We start from the raw sequence: 24,102 nt of genomic DNA on the forward strand, positions 1-24,102 counted from the left end.
CAGTTTGTTCAGCAGGTAGGGGATGACGAAGTGAGACCTGGGTGGGTTGGGGGCCAGTGGCTTCAATGAGCTCATTTTACCCCTGTGGGCAGTGAGGGGCTCTGTCGTCTGGGGATCTCTGGGAGGTTTTGTGGAAACCAACTCCAAGTTGTCCCCACGAGGACTGGTGAAACTGAGATAACTTACAGGACAAGCCCAATGTGAAATGGGGTGGCCTGACTGTGGGTCCTCACCTGTGCGCTTAAAAGGGACCTAAAAGACTAAACTGCAGGCACACACCAAAAGGTTAACAAAGGGTTTATTTACAAAAAGGGGAAAGTGAAGAAAGGAGTAAATCAGGGAGAAAGGAAGAGAGATAAATTGGTGAATGCGTCCTACCAGTTCTTCTGAGCTGAAACCCCAATAGCTTGCTGAAAGCTGGTGGAAAACCAAGCCCACATGTCTGGGTGTGTGCCAAACCTGGCTACCCTCAGTTCCCAGCAATCCAACCTTTGGTGGTGATGACGTGACGGAATTTGTAGTCCTCGGTGTCTTAGCTTGCTCTGGTCTGGGGTGGGGGAGTTTGCTCAGGACATCCTTTCCCCCAGCATGTTTACATCATTTTCCATTCCTTATTGTGAAGAGCTACTTCCAGCCTGACTTTGGGGCAGGTTTCAGGTAGTCAGTCTCAAGGTGCGTACAGGAGGAAGACAGCCAAATAAATGATGCTTATGATGATGGCCTGAGACAAAACTGATGATAAGTGAAATGGAAATAAGATTTTGACCATTAGCTTAATGAAAGGGTGAAATGCTGAACTATTTTAATTGTTTCAAGAAGTATTACATTCAATCCTTACACAGCCTTCAACAAAGCACAGTGTCTGTAATGTTTAAGAGATATAGGGAAGTAAAGTCTTGCAGTGAAGCTTTAGTTTTGGGGACAGACATTGCCAGTTTTTCAGTGGCATAAAATCAAAGATAGTTGCTTTGCTGCAGAACTCATGGGCCTGGGTAAAGAGTTAGGTGTTGTTTTTTTTTTTCTCTCTCCTAGCTGTTTTCCTTCATTACCCACACTGTACTCAGTGACATCATTTTGTCATCTTCAGAATGGTGGTAATAATGAAATTGCCAATTATTTAACAAGTTAACAAAATGAAAAAGAGAGCTGCTTAAAGGCTCTCCTTCCTGTTAGTAACGGTAAAGCATTTCCAGGTTGAACCCACTCCCACATCTGAGACTTATTATGGCCATACTTCACTTCCAGTTGTGTGTGTCCAAATTTGTTAAACTGAAACTCTGGTGGTCCCAGTGGTCTTTTCCTGTTTCTGATAATCTTGCAAGAACAGCAGGGGTGGGCTTATGAGAGTGAAACAATGAGACAAATGCCCCTAGCCATTTAAGAAGTGGTGATTTGTTGAAATATAAAATGTTGATTTGCTACAACTGAGGCTTCCCAGACCCTACACTCCCATATAGTATAGTTTTAATTTTACATTGTTAATATTAAATATAAACATAAAATTCAAACAAAATGTGACTGATATTCGAAATAAAAATTACGTATTTGAATATATAATTCATTTTATTTCACATAGAAACATTTTATAATGAATATACAATGAATGATACTACAATGTTCTATATATTTAAATACACAATATTGCTATGGTATATAAAATGCACATATAAAATACCTAACATAAAAACCTACCCATATGTATTTATATTCTAACATTGTTTTTTTTATGTATAATTTATCACATGGTAAGACATAATTTTGCGTTTCATCCATGTTGTAGCATACATCAGTAAGTCATTCTCTTTCATAGTTTATAAATCAGTCCATTGATGGCTCAGTGGTATTTCACTGTATAGATGTACAACTTATTCACCCATTGAGTTATATTTGGTTTGTTTCCAAACTTTTAGCTGTTATGAATACAATTTCTGTGAACAGTAAGTGCAAAGTACCTAGGAATGGGATTATGGACTATAGGGCAGGTGTAAGGTTATCTTTGTAAGAATTTGCCTATCTTTGTCCAGAGTGTATATACCATTTTATATTCCTATCTGCAATGCATGGATTTCTACTCCTCTATATCCTTGAGAACTTTGGTACTTTGTTGTTTTTCTTTTGGCCATTCTAATAGGTGTCTAGTAGTATTTTATCATGGTTTTCAACATTTGCATCTTCCTGATGACTAATGATATTATCTTTGAATTTGTATCTCATACAACCCAATGGATAAATCTGAAATTTATCACATTGAATGAAAGGAGTTACACTAAAAAAAAAAGATACATACATAAATATGGACAAACACATTTAGATATTGTAGAAAAGTTAAAAATGTACACAGAAATCAGATCAGACAGAGACTGGAATGGGTAGAGGGACTGACTCAAAAGGGAAAGTTAGAAATTTGAGGGAGTGCAGAAGCTGTTTTGTCTTGATTCTGCTGTTTACAAGATTGCAGGCATTTGTCAACAATCTCAGAACTATACACTAAAAAGGGTACATATGACTATGGAAATGTACCTCAGTAAATCTGACTTTAAAAATGTCAGTACTCTAATGTTATAATAAATACAGAAGAAACAACTGAAAGTAATTTAAAGTAAACTATAATAGTGTGGACATAGGGCCTCCCCTGGTGGCACAACAGTTGAGCGCTGGGCTGCGAAGCTGCCTGCGGCCTCTGCAGCACTGGTTCCATCCCCTGCCGCCGGCAAGGGTCCCACATGGTGTGACAGACCTCTCCTGCTGCACCCACTGCTCCCCTCAGCAGTGTATTTCGTCAGTCTGCCTGTTCTGTTCCCTGCTCTGGCTCTGGTGAGTCCTCTCACCCTCCCGCACTTTTGACTGTACCCAGTGCTTGTATAAATAAATAAATAAATCTTAAAAAAAATAGTGTGGGCATAGTCATGCACATTGCATTAGCTAGGTGCTTGTGTCAGCCAACTTAAAATAATGATAACAGGCCAGCCTCATTGGTCTGCTCCAGTTTTGCTCCCTCAGTGACAGGCCAATATCCTGTCACTCCATTCTCCATAATTCCATTTCACAAGTGAGACAGTTGAGGTTGGACAAGGTTGCTGGCCTGCTCCAACTTGCCTCAGCAGATCAGTATTGGCATCAGGATTTGAACCCACATACACAGCGCTCCCTTTTCTGCCTGCGTCGTTCTTTGTCTGATAAAACAGGAAGCTCTGCGTGTGGTTTTCTGGCACCCGCAGATCCTCCCTAGCCCACTCTGGGCCAATTCCCCGGAGGGGTTCATGAGGCTAGGGCCTCATCCTCATCTCTCCTCCATTCCCCAGGACTTCTGTCCATGCAAAAAGTGGGAATCTAAGCAATGCTGGGGAACTCACAGTAGCCCCCCTGAGAATTCTCATGAAGAAACACAGGCACTGGGTAATTGGCCGTCATCATATTAGTGAGGCCAATAGGGAACAGCAGACACCACCAGGATTTAATGGAGGGGTCACCGACACTGTAATGGGTAACTGGTTTCAGCACACACTGTACTGGACTGGACTGGACTGGTTCTTAATGAGGGTCCTACAGAGAGGGGAATAGTTGAGATTCCAAATGCAGAGGGACAGTGAGGAGTGTGTGGTGCCTTAGCTGGCACTGTTCTTACTTGTGGGGAGGGAGGGTGACAAACACAGCCAGGCTTCAGGGATGAGGACATTACCACAAATTGTGCTGAGGACAGTCAGACACAACTCCATGGCTAACTGGAGATCCCCATCGTGATAGACAAGCGATGGGGTGGGCTCTCAGGTCATCTTGCTACATGAGCATGACAGTGTTGTCAGGAGGTGGTGGTTGGACCAGGTGGGGCATACCTCCAGGCCCTGTTCTGAGGACTGCAGTAAGTGGTCATCAGTCATCATTTATTTATTTATTTATTTGTTTGTTTGTTTTTAAAGATTTATTTATGCATACAAGTATACGGGCCAGAGGTGCAGGGGTGAGAGGATTCATCAGAGACAGAGTGGGGAGCAGAACAGGCAGACTGACTGAAATACACTGCTGAGTGGCGCAGTGGGCACAACAGGAGAGGTCTGCTGCACCATGTGGGTTGCTCCCTGGCTGCCTGGGGATCGAAGTTGTGCTGCAGAGGCTGGGGATAGCTTCATAGTGCTGTGCTTAACCACTTGCGCCACCTGGAAGGCCCCATCAGTCATCATTTAGATGAAAGTGGAGTAAATGGGGAATGGGGAGGTCACCAGACTTTGTCACACATGGGATGAAGTAAGTGGTTATTCTGGAGGCAACTGTAGAAGAGGTAATGAGAAGACCTCACAATTGCCTGTAATTAAGGAGGAGTGATGACCAGAGGGAATAAGGTGAGAGGGGGGAAAATGGAGGGTGCCTAGGTACTGTGAAGGGGATAATAGGGGCATCTCCAGAAACAATTCTGAAGGATCAGCAAAATAAGTTGGAGGATAATTTGGTTGAAAAGAGTAAAAGTCCAGGGACTCCCCTGGTGGCGCAGCAGTTGAGCGCTGGGTTGCAAAGCTGCCCACAGCCTCTGCAGGGCCAGTTCAATCCCCGGCTGCCAGCGAGGGTCCCACATGGTGTGAAAGACCTCTCCTGCCGCGCCCGCTGCTCCCCTCAGCAGTGCATTTTGTCAGTCTGCCTGTTCTGTTCCCTGCTCTGTCTCTGGTGAATCCTCTCACCCTCCCACGCTTCTGACCATACCCAGTACTTGTATAAATAAATAAATAAATCTTAAAAAAAAAAAAAGTAAAAGTCCAGAAAAAGTGCTGAATGGGAGGGGGGGGGCACTAACAGGGGGTCCTCTAAGCTATTGCTCTAAGATAGCGGAGGGTGTACATCAGTGGATCATAAGGTACTGTGAAGGGGTGAGATGAAGGGAAGCTAATGACACTATGTGAGGTGGGCTGATGGGAGGTGTCACTAAGCCCGGCCCCATCTAGTTCCACTAGCACCAGCCTCAGGTTCCAAGCTGCAGTCCACAAAGGCCACAGCATCCCTGCACAACCCGACTATTTCCCACTCCCTGTGTTGTCTGTGGAGGAGTTAACCTGCTGGTTAGAGTGTGGCTGCTGCAGCTAAGTATCTGGGCAGACCCTCTACCCACGTGTGTGGGGATGTTAACGCCCCATTCTTTGGACATCTTGTCGGCACTCAGCCCTCCTCCCTGCTGTTCACTTCGGACATACCTACTAGGATATTAGTGCATCAGTAGGTTAGGTTCTGGGATACCCAGAACCTAAGGCTCTTCAAGGTAAAATTGGGGTGTGGCTGGGCTCTAATGCAATCACTTTGGAGCTGACTGTAGTGTCACTCATGGCAGGGATCCTGGAACACCAAGCATTCATGTGGGATTCTCTGTGCCTTGTTTTCCCCTTTTTCAAAAGGTTGGCATCAGGTCAAAGGTTTACAATGAAGTTCAGCTTTAAGGTCAGGAAGGAGGCTCAGCCTAGGTACAGACTGGCAGCGGAAAAGTCTGGTGTTTTAGGAAAGTTGGTCTCCCCAGTGGAGCATCATGTGCTGCCATCTAGAAAGGATCAACGTCATGGAACGAGCAGGGCCGACACTCTACAATATGCCTCTGTGGGCTGTACGCCAGGCAAGGGTGGAGGCTCACCGGCGTGGTCAATGCAGACATTCAAGTCGGGGATCCGTAGCCAGTGACATACACAGGGCATCATGGCAGTTGGTCCAATGGAGGGGGAAGGAAGGACAGTGTAGGGTTTTGACTGTAACCAGGGAGGAAAGGCCTCTGTGAAGAGGAGGCGTGGATACAAAGCCACAAAGGAGTAAAACACAGAGACATGAGAAACCACACTCTTGGATGAGGGCCTGCAAATGGAGAGGGTCTGAGGCAGAACCTGAACTGATGTGTCTGAGCATATTGGAGGAAAGTCCTAAGGAGTGCAGGGCATGAAGATGGACACAGACACTGAACATATATTGGGATTTGAGTCAGTAAGTTACTGATCTATTATTAAGGTCAGGTTAGGGGCCTCCCCGGTGGCGCAGCGGTTGAGCACTGGGTTGCGAAGCTGCCCGCAGCCTCTGCGGCACAGGTTCGATCCCCGGCTGCTCCCCGGCCACCAGAGGAGGGTCCCACATGGCGCGCAGACCTCTCCTGCCTCCCACTGCTCCCCTCAGCAGTGTATTTCGGTCCTTCTGCCTGCTCTGCTCCCCGCTCTGGCTCTGGTGAATCCTCTTATCCTCCCGCGCTTCTGACTGTACCCAGTGCTTGTATAAACAAACAAGCAAGCAAATAAAAATACATGCCTCTTAAAAAATAAAATAAAATAAATACAAAATAAAATTAAATAAAAATAAATAAAAAATAAAATTAAATAAAAAAAAAAGGTCAGGTTAGGAAAGGCAGGCAAGTGAACTGGAAGAACTGACAGCAGGAGACTGGGGTGAAGAGCTGATGGAGCTGACCTGAAAATTATTACCTCAGAAGTTTTCCTAGGGTGTCGAGAGTTCATAAGTCATGCTGCGGGTTGGTGGAGGCCAGTAGACAACATCTGGGAGATAATGGTAGTCAGCAGATGTGCTGTTTAGCACCAAGGGGGGCGGTCATAAAGCAAGTAATCGGGGCCAGAAGACAATGTGCTGAGGATTGATGAAGGTAAAGACACTGCACTGGTAGCTAATGGGGGGTGGGTTCTAAGTCATGGTGCTAGTTATGGGGAGTCAACAGACACTCTGAGGTTTGTGTCTTCATACAGAATTTTTATTGTGGTAGCTCTTTCTTTACAGAAATAATCAATAGGGGACTAGATTCCCAACATCATGTTAGATTCAACGCAAGAATAAAGCCCGCAACTATGTTATACAACGTGTCCTGCAAGGAACATTTCACAGAAATGACAGAGTCTGTCATTGTATCTTATAGATCATGGTGTTCTACTCTCTGGGCATTTTTCCTATTCCACAGTAAACACAACTATCACTAACATGACTTAATGTAATCTTTCCTAAGCAGAATTTGGCAATAGCATATTATCTTGTTTTTCACTAGCAGGTTCTTAGATCATGTAAGTGGACAGCATTCCTACTGGGTACTAATGCCTCAAGGTTCCATGAGACTGATGACAACATGGCAAGGGCAGGCCCTCGCAGTCCTCTCCTCCACAGTACTGTGTGACTGTCTCTTGATGTATTTCTCCTTACAATCATCCACTTTCCTGCTGTATGAATTTGATAGTGTATAATCACACCTGATCTCACTAAGCTTTTCTCATACTGTTTGTCTCAAGTGTGAATACTCTGATGCACATTAAGCACGGATTTCTGAACAAAGCCTTTCCCACAGACGACACACTTGTAGGGTTTGTCTCCAGTGTGCGTTGTCTGGTGTTTATTCAAATTTGATCGATCAGTGAAGGCCTTCCCACACTCAGCACACACGTAAGGCTTCTCTCCTGTGTGGATTCTCTGATGCACTTGGAGCTGTGATTTCTTAGTGAAAGACTTGCCACAGTCACTGCATTCATAAGGTTTCTCTCCAGTGTGAATTCTGTGATGTATAATCAACTCTGACTTTTGCCTGAAGGTCTTCCCACATTCAGAACAGATGTAGGGCTTTTCTCCAGTGTGAGTTTTCTGGTGTTTACTGAGATTTGACCTGCCACTAAAAGCTTTTCCACAAACAGCACACACGTAAGGTTTTTCTCCTGTGTGAATTGGTTGGTGCACCAGGAGCTGAGATTTGGAGGTGAAGGATTTCCCACAATCACTGCATTCATAAGGTTTCTCTCCAGTATGAATTCTCTGATGAGTTATGAAATTTGACTTCCGGATAAAGGCTCTTCCACACTCAGTACAGACATAGGGTTTCTCTCCTGTGTGAATTTTCTGATGTACGATGAGTATTGATTTTTGGTTGAAGGCTTTTCCACATTCGTGACATTCATACTGTCTCTCTCCTGTGTGAATTTTTTGGTGGATGTTTAGGTGTGACTTCTGGGTGAAGGCTTTTCCACAGGTGTTGCATTCATATGGTTTCTCTCCTGTATGAATTCTCTGATGCGTAATCAAGTCTGACCTTTGTGTAAAGGCCTTTCCACATTTAGGACATAGATAGGACTTCTCTCCAGTGTGAGTTTTCTGATGTGTAATGAGATTTGACCTGTTGGTGAAGGCCTTCCCACACTTTGCGCACATATAAGGTTTCTCTCCTGTGTGAATTCGTTTATGCACATGGAGCTGTGACTTGGAAGTAAAGCATTTCCCACAGTGACCACATTTATAAGGTTTCTCCCCTGTGTGAATTATCTGATGTGCAATCAAGTGTGCCTTCTGGATGAAGGCTAGTCCACATTTCATGCATACATATGATTTTTCTCCTGTGTGAATTCTTTGATGCACTGTGAGTGCTGACTTCTGAGTAAAGGCTTTACCACAATCACTGCACTCATAAGGTTTTTCTCCAGTGTGAATTCTCTGATGTATAATCAACTCTGAACGATAGGTAAAGGCCTTACCGCATTCGGTACATATGGAAGATTTCTCTCTAATTTGAACTTTCTTATGAGTGAGGAGATTGGAACTGTTGTTGAAGACCTTCCCATATTCAGCACATAGAAAGGGTTTCATTCTTGTGTGAATTCGTTGATGTACCTGGAGTTGAGACTTAGAAATGAAAGATTTCCCACAGTTATTGCATTCAAATGGTTTTTCTCCAGTATGAATTCTTCGGTGCGCAATCAAGTGTGTCTTCTGGATGAAGGCCTGTCCACATTCAATACATATATAGGATCTCTCACCTGTATGAATTTTCTGATGCATCTTGAGTGTGGACTTTTGTGTGAATGCCTTGCCACAATCACTGCACTCATGGTGCCTCTCTCCAGTATGAATTTTCTGGTGTATACTGAGGTCTGAGTTGTAAGAGAAGCCTTTGCCACATTCACTACATTCATAGAGTTTTTCTCCAGTATGAATTCGCTGATGTCTGAAGAGAGAAGACACTTGGAAAAAGGCTTTTCCACATTCACTGCACTTATAGGGTTTCTCTCTAGTATGGGTTCTCTGATGTGTAATGAATTCTGACTTTTGTACAAAAGCCTTCCCACAATCAATACACACATAGAGTTTTTCTCCTGTATGAACTTTCAGATGTACTTTGATTTGTGACTTCTGGGAAATGATCTTTCCAAATTCTGCACATTCGTAAGCTTTCTCCCCAGTATGACTTTTGAGATATTGAGATGGTGCTTGTTTATAGCTGAGAATTTTCCCACATTGATTATAGTTCCATAATTTTTCTTCTGTTGAAGCACACTCATGGTTAGTAGAGGGGGGAATTTTACCATAGTCAGTAACGTTATTATTTTTCTTTGAATCATGGATTCTATGATGACTATATAAATCTAAATTTTGCTTCAAAGTATTTTCAAATAAGTCATGCTGGTGGGGTCTTTTTGGATAAGGAATACTTGTGCTCACGGGATTTATTTTTCTAATATCCTTATAGTCATAATCCCTCTTGCTGATCAACACTTTCTTGATAAAAGCAACATTTCTTAAAGATTTATTTTCTTTTTGCTGATAGTTTTCTATCTGGTCACCAATCTGCCATAATTCTTCTAGAATGAAATACAACAAAACATCACTTGCAGCATTCCTTTCCCACTCAATGTAGAAAGATGCTTTTGCAGAAAATTTTCTATTGTAAGGTTTGAAATGCAAACTTTCCTCAAAAGAGAATGAGGTGATTTTAACTCACAGAGCAGTTAGCTGAGGCCTCCCCGGTGGCACAGCGGGTTGAGCACCTGTGAAGCTGTCTGCAGCCTCTGTCTGCAGGCGGGTTCGATTCCCAGCCAGCCAGGGAGAAACCCACATGGCACGGCAGACCTCTTCTGTCTCGCCCACTGCTCCCCTCAGCAGTGTCTTCAGTCCTTCTGCCTGCTCTGTTCCCCACTCTGTCTCTGGTGAATTCTCTCACCCTCCCACACCTCTGACTGTACCTCAGTTCTTGTATAAATAATAAATCTTTAAAAAAAATTTCCACCCTTAAAAAAAAGAGCAGCTAGCAGAGGAGAAAGGGAAGAAGACGTGGTTCATCCAGACATCCAGATAGAACAGAGAAAAAGGTAAGGGTAAATCATTTGAAGAGAAAGTTGTTGATAGTAGTAATAGAGAACATTTTGGGACATAATTCAGCAGTTAGAGGAAGTAAACTTCATAAACACTTTGCACCAAGGATAGAAGTAGAACAAGAGTCTTTCTCAAGACAGCTGAGACTTACCCCCTATCTCCCACCTATCTGGGGCACCCTTACTCACCTGCACAATTCTGTTGTGGACTCCTACCCTGTGATGCCCATGGGTCCTTTCCTTGCTCCAACATGAAAACCTTTGGTTCAGGAACTTGGTAACCTGTTGATGAGAAACAATAAAGTACTGGGGTCCAGCTAAGCGGGTTTCAGTACCCTTCCATAAAGTCTTGTTATCCAAGGAGCTTTGTTTTTTAGGAACATAACCATATAGGTTCTCAAATAATGTTTGATGATACCATTGATGAGAAAAAGAACTTGGTCAATGAGGAATGAAATGACATTATCAAAGGCTTGTGATCCTTGTATGTCATTTAGCTTAAAGTCAGTTTCCAACATTAGCGAGAACAACATGAGTGAGCACATACAGTATCCCTGGGAACAGAAAGGGATCAAGAATTCGGCAAAAATCAAGGACAAAAACTACCATATTTCAGATGTCTCACAGCATTCAGTAATTAAAAGTGAAAACTCAAAAAAAAAAAAAAGTGAAAACTCATCGAGCTTTCTCTCAGCTGCATAGGTGACTCTGCTTACCTACTGAAAGCAGGTGGCTGTAGGTCTCCAGCATCACATCCCGGTACAAACTTTTCTGAGCAAGATCCAGGTGCTGCCACTCCTCTCTGCTGAAATCTACAGCCACATCCCTGAAGGACACTGATTCCTGTAAAGTACATTCCTATTCAATGTGAATAGTTAGCTTTGGCCATGGGAAGGCTATATGAACATTTTCAAACACTACTTAGAGCAAATAATCCAATTCTTTTAAAAATATGGAAAAGAGAAAAAACATGGAGGGAAACAGAATCAAAAATTTGGGAGAAATGGGTCACATCCTCAAAACCACAGCTATCAAAACTCAATTAATGCAGGTAAACTGATAACCGTATAACCATTAAATTTAATTAGGGTCATAATTGAAAAGCTCCAGAAAAGGAAAACTCTAGCCTCAGAGTTTTCCTAAAGAATTCTACTAAATATTTAAAGAAAAATTAGTCTCATTGTTACATAAGTCTCATCTGGAAAATTATGTAAAAAGGGAATACTTTCCAACTGATTTTGTGAGGCCAGTATTATTCTGATACCAAAGTTGGACAAAGACAGTATGAAAAAGAAAATTACAAATCAGTATCACTCATGAACAGATAGGCAAGCATCCTCAATGAAATAGTAGCAAATGGATCCAGTGATGAATGAAAAGAATCATGTGTCACAATAAATGGAATTTATGGGGGAATTCTCTGTACTATGTTTTGTAATGCCCTATGAATCTGCAATTATTTCAAAATGAAATGTTTTAAAAATATATTGGACCTCCCTGGTGGCACAAAGGATTAAGCACCACACTCTGAAATGATCTGCAGCCTCTACAGCGCAAGTTCGATCTCCTGACTCGCCCGCTGCTCCCCTCAGCAGTGTATTTCAGTCAGTCTTCCTGTTCTGTTCCCTACTCTGTCTCTGGTGAATCCTCTCACTCCCCACATCTCTGGCCTGTACTCCAGCTCTTGCATGCATAAATAAATAAATCTTAAACAAAAATTAAAAAAATAAAAAATAAAAATATATGTTAAAGAAAGATAATTCTCAGGCTATTTGGAATAGGTAAGACTAGAAGATCAATCACAATTCATGTTACAAAATATAAATTTTTTACTTACGCAAAGTAAGGCTATAGTCTTAACAGGGATGTATCACTAGAAAGGCTGATATTAATTATTAAGAAGGTAAAATTGATATCAAGTGTAAAGGTCAGAGAAAAAGGCTCAGTTATCAGTTCTGTGTAACTATAGACTGGTTTCACAGGTGTACTTCCATAAGGAGACTACAGGAAGAGGATGGGGGAAGAGCATAAGAAATAATTTAAATTTTATATACTAAGATTTAGGGGATAATACATTCGATCACGTATTCTACACAGGTGAATAAAGACCTAGCATGGAGATGAAAATTCATGAGTCTTATGTACAAAGCAGGACACTGGATTTAAGGGAGAAAATGAAGATGCAGGGAGGTCAAAGGTAAAGAAAATATTAAAGCTGCTGGTATTCCTAATGTCTAAAATAGTGCTGTTTAAAAATGATCTTATTCATTTCTTCATCTAATTGATTTCAAATATTATAGTTACAGTATGCGTCTTTTAATGTGTTGATTCTGTTTCTGAGGCTTAAAATACTGTCACGTCATTGAAAATGTTCCCTATATGCTTGAAAGGAATACATGTGATCCAGTTTTTCTGTCCTGAACACTTACATATTTACAACTCTATACTCTGATCGCCTAGCCCAACAGTCAGTATCATCAAGAGCTTAATGCAGGGCCTCCCTGGTGGCGCAAGGGTTAAGCACAGCACTGTGAAGCAATCCACGGCCTCTGCAGCATGAGTTCAATCCCTGGCCAGCCAGGGAGTGACCCATATGGCGCAGCAGACCTCTCCTGTGTTGCCCACTGCTCCGTCAGCAGTGTATTTCAGTCAGTCTGCCTGTTCTGTTCCCCACTCTGTCTCTGGTGAATCCTGTCACCCCCTGCACCTCTAGCCTGTACCCCAGCTCTTGTATGCATAAATAAATAAATCTTTTTTTTTTAAAAAAAAGAGTTTAATGCAGAATGAAGAAGATGCTGTTGGGCCTCCCCAGTGGCGCAGAGGGTTGAGCACACCGCTGTGAAGTTGTCCATAGCCTCTGCACAGCGGGTTCCATTCCCTGCCAGCCAGGGAGATACCAATCTGGCGTGGCAGACCTCTCCTGTCGTGCCCGCTGCTCTGCTCAGGCAGAGTGTATTTCAGTGTATTTCAGCAGTGTATTTCAGTCGGTCTGCCTGTTCTGCTCCCTGCTCTGTCTCTGGTAAATTCTCTCACCCTCCCGTGCCTCTGGCCTGTTCCCCGCTTCTTATATAAAAATAAATAAATCTTAAATAAAATAAAATAAAATGTTTCCTTAAAAAAAAAAAAAAAAAGAAAGGGGCCTCCCCGGTGGCGCAGTGTTTGAGCGCTGGGTTGCGAAGCTGCCGGCGACCTCTGCGGCGCTGGTTCGATCCCCGGCTGCTCCCAGGCCACCGGAGGAGGGTCCCACATGGCGCGCAGACCTCTCCTGCCGCCTGCTGCTCCCCTCAGCAGTGTACTTTGGTCCCTCTGCCTGCTCTGCTCCCCGCTCTGGCTCTGGTGAATTCTCTCACCCTCCCGCGCTTCTGACTGTACCCAGTGCATGTATAAACAAAACAAACAAACAAATAAATAAAACATGCCTCTATTAAAAAAAAAAAAACATTTAAAAAAAAGAAAGAAAAAGAAAAAGATGCTATTGGTTGGCCTAGGAGTTAAGTCTCAGCGTTATCACCTCTACGGCCTGAGTTCAATCCCCTGCCAGGAAGCTAACCCATATATGGCACAGCAGATCTCTCCTATCTTGCCTGCTGCTCCCCTTAGCAATACGTTTCAGTACATTCATCTATTCTGCTCCCCACTCTGTCTCTGGTGAATACTCTCACCCCCCTACACCTCTGGGCTACACCTCAGATAGACTGTCCAGAAATAAAATTAAAAAAAGAAAAAGATTCTATTGATATATTAGCCTTCACTCCTAACCAAAGGAGCTACTTATAAACATTTTGTCCAGGAATAAAATGTCTCCACACTCAAAGATAACAACCACCATCTCTTGATGTACAAAGGTATTTTAAGCAAAAACAATGAAATAAGAGATTGAAAAGGAATACAATAGAAATAAATTGCCATATAACAGAAGAAAATACATTCACTACTTAAAATAAATAGGGATCTAAACAGGGAAGTAAAAGTACAAGAAAAATAATGGAAAAAGATAGGCTATTTATTTAAATAATAAAAAAAATTAGCAGAACTCAGTAGAGAAGTGGAAAAGAAAGAAAAAGCAATAGAAATGAAGGTCTTGGGCCTCCCTGGTGGCGCAGCGGTTGAGCGCTGGGTTGCGAAGCTGCCTGCAGCCTCTGCAGCGCTGGTTCGATCCCCGGCTGCTCCCCGGCCCCCGGAGGAGGGTCCCACATGGCGTGCAGACCTCTCCTGCTGCCCACTGCTCCCCTCAGCAGTGTACTTTGGTCCCTCTGCCTGCTCTGCTCTCCGCTCTGGCTCTGGTGAATTCTCTCACCCTCCCGTGCTTGACTGTACCCAGTGCTTGTATAAATAAATAAATCTTTAAAAAAAAAAAAAAGAAATGAAGGTTTCTCGGAAAGCACTGAAAACCCAAAAAGTGACAAAGAAGAGATTAAGACCAGTGAGCAGTATTAAATGGAAATAAGGACTCTCAAAGGAAAATAGAAAACTAGAGTTCAATAAAAAATATCCAACAAACAAAAGATTCTTAAACTGTATAGGAGTCATCACAGTACAAATTTAATAGATGCTGTCTAAAAAAAGATTAGAGGGCCTCCCCGGTGGCGCAGCGGTTGAGTGCTGGGTTGCGAAGCTGCCCGCGGCCTCTGAGGAGCCGGTTCAATCCCCAGCTGCTCCCCGGCCACCGGAGGAGGATCCCACATGGCGCGCAGACCTCTCCTGCTGCCCGCTGCTCCCCTCAGCAGTGTACTTCGGTCCTTCTGCCTGCTCTGCTCCCCGCTCTGGCTCTGGTGAATTCTCTCACCCTCCCGCGCTTCTGACTGTACCCAGTGCATGTATAAACAAAACAAACAAACAAACAAAATAAATAAATAAAACATGCCTCTATTAAAAAAAAAAATAAAAAAAGATTAGAAGATTCAGTTTAAGAGATTAGTGACATAAAGATGACACTCAAAGAATCTACCAACCAGGGTCTCCCTTGTGGCGCAAAGGGTTAAGATGCAACCTATGAAGCTGTCCACAGCCACTGCAGCACAAGTTCGATCCCCGGCCAGGGTGAGTTCAATCCCCTGCCAGGAAGCTAACCCATATATGGCACAGCAGACCTCTCCTGTCTCGCCCGCTGCTCCTCTCAGCAATGTGTTTCAGTCAGTCTGTCTATTCTGTTCCACACTGTCTCTGGTGAATCCTCTCACCTCCCCCCCACACCTCTGACCTATATCCCAGTTATTGTATGCATAAATAAATAAATCTTAAAATAGTCTGCTGAGGGGAGCAGCAGGTGAGACAAGAGAGGTCTGCTGCACCATGTGGATCACCTCCCAGGCCAGCCAGGAATTGAACTTGTCCTGCAGTGGCTGGCGACAGCCCAATAGTTCTGTCTTTAACCCCTGCGCCACCAGGGAGGCCCGATTTCTCACCAGGAATTTTATCCTCAACTAAAAGATTAACATACTATGAAGAGAAAATAAAGGACAGTTTTCCTGGACATTCCACTTCCCCACTGTCATACACTGGATGTGAAGACATTAATCATGTGTTTGTTGCTCATTATTGGCAGAAAGATCAAATGTTGCAGGGCAGTATAAGACTCTGGCTGCTTTCTGTTGTCCCTTTGCCACTGCCCCAAGATTTTGGTGACAGATCAGCGATATCTACTCCCAGGACAAATTCCCACCCCTACAACTTCTCCTCCTTACCTCACATGAACCATTTTCCTCTGGAGCCATGGCTGGAGATTTCTGGGGAGATGTCCAGTTAGCTGGTGTAGTCCAGCTGGAGTTCAACCTTTATTTTCCCAGGAGCCTAAAGCTCAGTGGACATCAAACAGTCGCTGGGGAGAGGCTGGCTGGAGTCTGGAGGAAGATCTGGCCAAGGGACTTCCAGAGGCACCAAGAAACCTGGTAAGACAATGTCCACATGGTCAGTCATCCCACCATCATCACATAAACATCCCTCAGCTAGACACTACAGAGCAGTGGTTCTCAAAGGGTGTGCATCTGAATTAATGGAGGGCTTGTTAAAATATTGTTAAAAATTCTCAGCCTCACTCCCACAGTTTCTAATTCATCAGGACTAGAGCAGGATGTGTGTCAGGGCTGCTAAAACAAAATACCACAGACTAGGTAACTTACAAACGACAAAAATGTTGCTCACAGTTCTAGAGGCTGGGAAGTCCCAGATAGGTACCAGCGTGAAAGGGCTCTTCCAGGGCCTCCCTGGTGGCGCAAGGGATTAAGATGCAACTTACGAAGCTGTCCACAACCTCTGCAGCACAAGTTCAATCCCCAGCCAGGGAGCAACCCCTATGGCACAGCAGACCTCTCTGTCTCGCACGCGGCTCCCCTCAGCAGTATACCTCGGTCAACCTGCCGGTTCTGTTCCCCACACTGTCTCTGGTGAATCCTCTCACACCCTCCCCCCCACACCTCTAGCCTGTACCCCAGTTCTTGTATGCATAAATAAATAAATCTTTAAAAAAAAAACAAAACGAAAGAAAGGCCTCTTTCTGGTTTATAGCCAGTGCCTCCTCTCCGTGTCTTAGGGTTGAGGGAACTCTAAGATCTCTTTTATACGAGCACTAGTAACTATTGCTAAGGGTTCCACCTAAATTACCTCCCAGAGCCCTATCTTCTAATGCCATACTTCTGGGGATTAGGATTTTTGTTTTTTTTTAAGATTTATTTATTTATGCATACAAGAACTGGAGGTGCGGGGGTTGAGAGGATTCACCAGAGACAGAGTGGGAAGCAGAACAGGCAGACTGACTGAAATACACTGCTGAGGGGAGCAGCAGGTGAGACAGGAGAGGTCTGCTGTGCCATGTGGATCAGCTCCCTGGCAGGGATAGAACTGCAGTGATGCAGTGGCTGCCAGTAGCTTCACAGTGCTGACGCTTAACTCCTTGTGCCACGAGGGAGGCCTAGGGTTAGGATTTCAATGTAAGAAATTCAGGGGGACAAACAATCAGACCATAACAGACTCCAAAGTTTGCATTTCCAGTGAGTGCTCAGGTAGTACTGATGCTGCTGGTTCAGGAACCACACTTTGAAAATATAAAGTTTAATACCACCTGTGATAGGGATTAGTCATAAGAAAATATGGGAAAAACAGTATATGGAGTAACATTACTCAAGATTTGAATTGGAGCTCTACTGTCTTTTGGCTATGAGGAAATTATTTCAGTTTTACCTTCAAAAGTGAGGATGAAAGTGCCTACCTTATGGAGTTATGGAAATTAAATAAGATGATGGGTATATAGTATTCAACACCTCTCTGGCACACAAGAAACATGGCATACATGTCAGCAATTATCAGGGATTGTTACATAACAATATAAAATAATGTAAGTAAAACACATTTATTTATGTAACAAAAGTTCCACAAGACAGTCATTGCATAAATGGTACTGACATAACTGGACATCCACTTGGATAAAAACAAACTAGAACTGGGCCTCCCTGGTGGTGCAAGGGGTTAGGCACAGCACTGTGAAGCTAGCCACAGCCTCTGCAGCAGGAGTTCGATCCCCAGCCAAGGAAGTGACCCACATGGTGCAGCAGACCTCTCCTGTCTTGCCCGCTACTCCCCTCAGCAGTGTATTTCAGTCAGTTTGCCTGTTCTGTTCCCCACTCTGTCTCGGGTGAATCCTCTCATCCTCTGCACCTCTGGCCTGCACCCCAGTTGTTGTATGCATAAATAAATCTTTAAAAAAAAAACAAACTAGATCCCCATCACACACTATAGTTAGACTGAATTCCAGCAGGACTAAACAATTCAGTATATTATTTTTAAAACTCCAAAAATATTAAAATAAATTTTAGAAATACATTGTTTAACATTGTAGTGAGGTAGAAGGGATTTTACAAAGTGTGAGAGAAAACCCAAAAACTACAGAAAAAACATTTGTAACTAGACATTTCCTAAGTAAATGCTAAAATACACTTCAAAAAACAATATAAAGACATGTAGAAAAACTGGGCCTCCCTGGTGATGCAAGAGGTTAAGGTACAACCTGTGAAGGTATCCACAGCCACTGCAGCATGAGTTCGATCCTGGCAGGGAGCTACCCATATGGCACAGTAGACCAATCCTGACTCACCCGGTGCTCCCCTCAGCAGCATATTTCAGTCAGTCTGCCTGTTCTGTCTCTGGTGAATCCTCTCACCCCCCACAACTCTGGCCTGTTCCCCAGTTCTTGTATGCATAAATAAATAAATCTTTAAAAAAAAAAAAAAAGACGTGTAGAAAAACTTTCAATACATGATAACTAATCTCTAATATTAAAAAAAAAATCTAGCAATCAATAAGAAAAACAAAACCCCAGGACAAAAACGAAGGATATGAAAATTCACAGAAAAGGGAATCAAGGGCCTCCCAGGTGGTGCAGCGGTTGAGCACTGGGCTGCGAAGCTGCCCGCAGCCTCTGCAGCGCCGGTTCAATCCCCCGCCACCGGTGAGGGTCCCACATGGCGCGCAGACCTCTCCTGCCGCCCACTGCTCCCCTCAGCAGTGTACTTCAGTCCTTCTGCCTGCTCTGCTCCCCGCTCTGGCTCTGGTGAATTCTCTCACCCTCCCGCGCTTCTGACTGTACCCAGTGCATGTATAAACAAAACAAACAAATAAATAAATAAAACATGCCTCTATTAAAAAAAAAAAAAGAAAAAGAAAAGGGAATCAGGTGGCAATTAGTCCAAAAGATGCCGATTTTATTAACAAAAGAATGCACTGAAACAATAGTTTTTTTTGTTTTGTTTTTGTGGGCCCCTCACCAGCAGCAGGGGAAACGAACCGCTGCAGAGGCTGCAGGTAGCCTAGCACTCAACTGCTGAGCCACCAGGGGAGGCCCTAGATACAGTTTTTTGTCAGAATTGTAAAAGCTTTAAAAGCACACACAGAATATCCAGTGCTGGAAAGTATTTGGGAAAAGGAGTGCTTTTAAAAATTATTGGTGGGAGTTTGATTTTTTATTTTTTCAGTTATTTACTCATAACTAGTATTAAATATATACACAACTGTTCCTAATAATAGCTGGAATATAAAAAAAACCTCACCTGTGAAGGTTTGATCCATATTCTTGGGACTCTGCAGCCAACAGATAACTGCGGTAAGCAAATTGACTAATCTATATTTTGGGGTTTGCAGTCTATTTTTAATATAACAGAGAAGGCTGCAACGCTTTTCAGTTTGGGAGTAGAGTGGGGATAAGAACAAATACCATTTATGATCAAAAAGTTTTACATATATAAAGCAGAAACTGCTAGACAGGACATGTGGACAAATCTTTCCACTGTGAATTTATCTTTCTCTAATCACGCAGGAAAAATAACCAGTATAATATAAAAAATAATTGCAATAATACAATACAATAAAGAATACACAATGTTTTTGTTTAAAAAAAGGTGACATTTCTGAAGACTGACCTCAATTAGGCCATAAAGCAATTTTTTAATTCCAGAATTACCCAGAGACATTATCTGAAAGAGACACCGCTTTTAAATGGGTCAGCTATCCCTCATGGGGCAGGGGTTAAGCATCAGCACTATGACGCTATATCCACAGCCACTGTAGCAGGAGTCCATTCCCGGCCAGGGAGCTACCCACATGGCGCGGCAGACCTCTCCTGACTCTCCCGCTGCTGCCTCAGCAGTGTATTTCAGTCAGTCTGCCTGTTCTGTTCCCCACTGTCTCTGGTGAATCCTCTCACCCCCACACCTCTGGCCTGTACCCCAGTTCTTGTAGGCATAAATAAATAAATCTTTAAGAAAAACAAATAATTCATGGGTTACAAAAAAAAAAAAAAAACCCCACTAAGATTTAAATAAAGCGCTACACTCCAAAGTTTCTGAATGCTTAGGAAGCAAGTTCATAACAGTCCATAGCCACCCCCCACAACTACCACCAGTCCTGTCATTGGCCAGATCTTGTCACTGGACACAGATGCCCATCACTCAGTCCACTAATCACGGCCACTCAATGACCCGAGACCCGTTCCTGACCACCTATCCCGCCCCCCGACACCCATCAAGGGACGTCACAGACCGCGCCCTCCTGGACACAAAACCACCATCACTGAACCCACAGGATCCCTCATTACGACACCCAAGAAAGTCACCTCAGAGATCTCTCGGGATTAAAATGTGGAGATGCTTCAGACACTAGCGGCGAAAAAGGTTTCGAGGATCATTTCCACTTCCGGCCCAGCCGCCAGCCCCGCCCCCTCGGGCTGTTGGCACTGCGCATGCTTTGCACTGCCTTGAGAGCTGCCCGGCTCAGGTCCGTTATTGGCCCCGTGCGGTGTCCGTAAGGGACGCGGTCGGATAGAAAAGGTGGCCGCGCCGAGTTGTGCTCCCAGTGCGGGCCGCCATCTTGGAGGAGTGTCCATTCCGTACAGCAGGGGAACAGCTCCCGGGGTGTTTTTTAAAGCAAGGTCGGGATTGTCAGCAAGAGTGGAGGAGCGTGCCAGCGTCTAAAGGAGGCTCCAGATTGGATGGAGATGGGTGGGATCCGGCTGTTTTGTTTAGAAAACCTAGCTAGCTCATTGGTTTATGATACAATGCTGATAGCAGCAGCCAGCTGGGGGGTGGGGGCTGGGGGGACCTGAAAGAAGAGAACCAAGGAGGAAAAATCACCGAGGGAGACGGGTAGACGCCTGCATTTTGGGAGAAAACACTGGGATATGAGAGCAGAAGTCAGGAGGGTACATGGGTGGAAAGTTCTGGATGCGAGTCCATTGCGGGGCGAAACCACCCAGCAGTATAGAAGTAAAAATGGACCGTCCGCTTATGGTGCAGCCTTTCGTGGGAAAAGCCACCCCGTGAAACAGCGTAAAGGACTGGGTAGTTCAGTCGCCTCCTGAGTGACACCAGAGGAAGCTGTCTGCTTGAGGGCAGCCAGGAGTGGAGATGTCAATCCCCATTAATTTCTCTTAGCCACAAGTGGAACGAAAGTAGCCAGTAATAGTAATGCAAATTGCAAGTCTTTAATATAGACAATGTGTGAGTAAAACAAAACTATTTTTATGTATTTGAAAATTAAAATCTGGGCCTCCCTGGTCAGAGCTATCAAGCTGTCACCAGCCACAGCAGCATGAGTTGGCATCCCTGGCAGGCCAGGGAGCTACACACATGGCACAGCAGAACTCTCCTGTCTGGCCTGCTGCTCCCCTCAGCAGTGTATTTCAGTCGATCTGTCTGTTCAGTTCCCCACTCTGTCTCTGGTGAATCCTCTCACCCCCTGCATCTCTGGCTTACATCCCAATTCTTGTATGCATAAATAAATGAATCTTTAAAAAAAAATTAAAATCAAAGTAATTACAATGTCCTTATATGTAAAGGAAACCTTAACTCTATTCTCTGACTTCCCTTAACATCTATATGGAACATTCTGAAGCAGCTAAACCCATCTCCCTATATCCCCTCTTTCCAGGGGGGACTATGAGTGGGAGCTGCAAAGACACAATTCCTTTGATCTGGTGGACTCCTAAAACGTTTTTCCAAACTCAGCTTAAATATTGCCTGTTTCAAGAAGTTCCTCTACCTGACAGAGGTGAGGGGTTTCTTGTAAAAACTCAAAGTTTGCATAAATCTTAAAAAAAATACATAAATCTGAGGAGAGGTGGAGAGACGAAACAAGGATAACAGAATGTTGATAAATGTTGCAGTAGGGTGATGGGGACATGGAGCTTATATATAGTTCTCCTTTGGTTTTTGTGTGAAATTTCCACAGTAAAATTTCACTAAAAAGCAAAGAAAGTGTGTGTTGGTACTATTAGATAATATATTTTTCATAGCAATATAACAGAGATAGCCCCTATTTTATTTACTTATTTTAATGGTTTATTTATTTATGCATACAAGAACTGGGGTGTATACCAGGCAGGGGTGTGTGTCTGTGAAAGCATTCACCAGAGGCAGAGTGGGGAGCAAAACAGGCAGATGTAATATAATGCACTGCTGAGGTGAGTAATGGGCAAGACAGGAGAGGTCTGTTGCACCGTGTGGGCCAGCTCCCTGGCTGGGGATACAATATGCAACAGTGGCTGGCGGTAGCTTGATAGCACTGAGAGTTTTAGCCTCTGTGCCACCAGGGATATTTTAAATTAGGAACCAATCCTAATTATTTCCTATTTTAAATGGATGCAGCTTCCAAGTGCATACAACACTGCTAATATTTACCTTGAAATATAGTTCTGAAATACGGGAAAACTCATTGAACTGGACTCACAAATCACAGTTAACAAACTAACACATTTACCAGAATCAGATCAAATGGAAGAAAGAAAGTATAATGCTTTGTTGGGATAATATAATTTACTTTATATTTGATATGTGGTACCACATTTTTTATTGTAATGTACATCATAAATCACTGCTTCCTTTATGACAGGGAGGTTGGGGGACTCTCTTTATAACAGTAGTTGGGGGGGCAGGCATGAATGCCATGGTAAGCAAAGGAGACAGTCCCCTAGCTGGTAGCTGTACATCTTGTGATGCCACTGTGCCTTCTCGAAAGAATTCTTAAAAACAGCACGACAGGGCCTCCCTGGTGGCTCAAGGGGTTAAAATGCAGCCTATGAAGCTGTCTGCAGCCTCTGCAGCACAAGTTCGATCCCCAGCTGGCAAGGGAGCAACCCACATGGTGCAGCAGACCGCTCCTGACTCGCTGCTGCTTCCCTCAGCGTGTACTTTGGTCAGTCTGCCTGTTCTGTTCCCCACTGTCTATGGTGATTGCTCTCAGCCCCCACACCTCTGGCCTGTACCCCAGCTCTTGTATACATAAATAAATCTTTAAAAAAAACCCAGCACAACAGCATGAATTATATAAAATTTCATTATATTGAAATAAAGACTTTGTTCATCAAATAACAATAAGGAGAATGAAGCGACAAGTTATAAACTGGGACAGATACATTTAGAACACAAGCCTACCAGTGATCGATTGGTGGCAAGAACCAATCCTAATTGTTAGGTAAAACATAATAAACCCAGTACATATAGATGATAGACTTGAACCATGTATTTTATAGAAAAGGAAACTTATGTGGCCATAATCATTCACCAGGGATATGTAATCAAGGTATTTTTCAATTTGCTTGACAAAATTTATGTCTGACAATTATGGAGCAAATTATACTTTGATAGTGGGATGTTAATTGGTTGCAATCACTTTGGAAAATAATTCGTGTTTTGTAATCTTGCATATTCCCATACGCTATGACCCTATGAGTCCACTCCTAAGTATACTTCCTCAAGAAACTTTACATGTGTATTGCACGGAACATGTACAAGGATACTTATGTCAGCTCACAGTTCACAAGAATAAAAATCTGAAAACTTAAAATCCCATCAGCAGGATCAAATGAATAAACACCAGTGACACAAAATTAAAACTACTGGGATTTACGCAGTCAGTACCAAGATACTCAGCGTCTCAGAGAAGGTTACAAATCCTCCTAGCCCTAGATGGAGGCTCAGCCCCTCAATGTGGACAAGCTCAATGCAGAAACTCATCTATGCCAATCTTCTCCTTGGGCAGGGGCCGCGCTCTTTGGGGCTGTAGACTACATTTCCCAGAAGTTCTTGCGGCTAAATCAACTTCCGGCGTGAACCCAGCGACCTTTTTCTATTTTTCCGGGCACTTATGGCTCCCTGGGATGTTAGGTTTCGAGAAAGCCTGTCTCTAGGATGCTGCGCCTGCATTGTGTGGGAGCCCAGCTCCGAGAATGCGTCTGGATCTCGGAGATTCTTGGCAGCGTTAAAGAGAAGAGAGCAGGGGTGTCGGTGTGGCCCAAGCAGGGCACTAGCGGGAAGCGGAGGGCGGCGCCATCTTGCTGGCGGGACTACATTTCCCAGAGGCCCCGGTAGGCGCAGGGCCGCCCTCCGCTCGCCTGCGGGACCCTCGGCCTCCGGGGAAGAAGTGCAAGGTGAGAGGCCTAGGTCCTGGGGCCGCGATCGGGCTCCGCAGCCGTGTCCCTGGGGGTCTGAACGGCCTGTAGGGGCAGGTCCGAAATGTCGCGCCTTTGTGAGTTTGTCGG

The 24,102-nt window shown here is 43.9% G+C and overlaps 2 protein-coding genes across 5 annotated transcripts in view; one reads left to right on the forward strand and one right to left on the reverse strand.

The window, feature by feature from the left end:
• ZNF383 (zinc finger protein 383) overlaps nucleotides 1-24,102 on the forward strand; it is an 83,516-nt gene that overhangs the window by 44,219 nt on the left and 15,195 nt on the right. For 2 of the 4 annotated variants that reach the window (XR_008552492.1, XM_054697119.1), the window contains one exon: nucleotides 15,869-15,970. The gene's annotated coding sequence lies outside the window, so the exon portion shown is untranslated. Of the gene's footprint in view, nucleotides 1-15,868; nucleotides 15,971-23,997; nucleotides 24,090-24,102 lie in introns of those variants that run through there. The other 2 variants (XR_008552494.1, XR_008552491.1) reach the window with 1 other exon arrangement.
• On the reverse strand, nucleotides 6,348-20,296 carry LOC119250155 (zinc finger protein 585A). The gene is made up of 5 exons (XM_037517876.2): nucleotides 20,182-20,296; nucleotides 15,767-15,967; nucleotides 10,799-10,940; nucleotides 10,272-10,364; nucleotides 6,348-9,572 (listed from the first exon to the last, which is right to left on the reverse strand). Exons 2-5 carry the CDS (start codon nucleotides 15,794-15,796, stop codon nucleotides 7,237-7,239), a joined length of 2,601 nt encoding a protein of 866 aa, XP_037373773.1. The 5' UTR covers nucleotides 15,797-15,967; nucleotides 20,182-20,296; the 3' UTR covers nucleotides 6,348-7,236.

The sequence above is a fragment of the Talpa occidentalis genome, unplaced genomic scaffold (genome assembly GCF_014898055.3).
Source record: "Talpa occidentalis isolate TD23 unplaced genomic scaffold, MPIMG_talOcc4v2.1 talOcc4.17, whole genome shotgun sequence".
Lineage (NCBI taxonomy): Eukaryota > Metazoa > Chordata > Mammalia > Eulipotyphla > Talpidae > Talpa > Talpa occidentalis.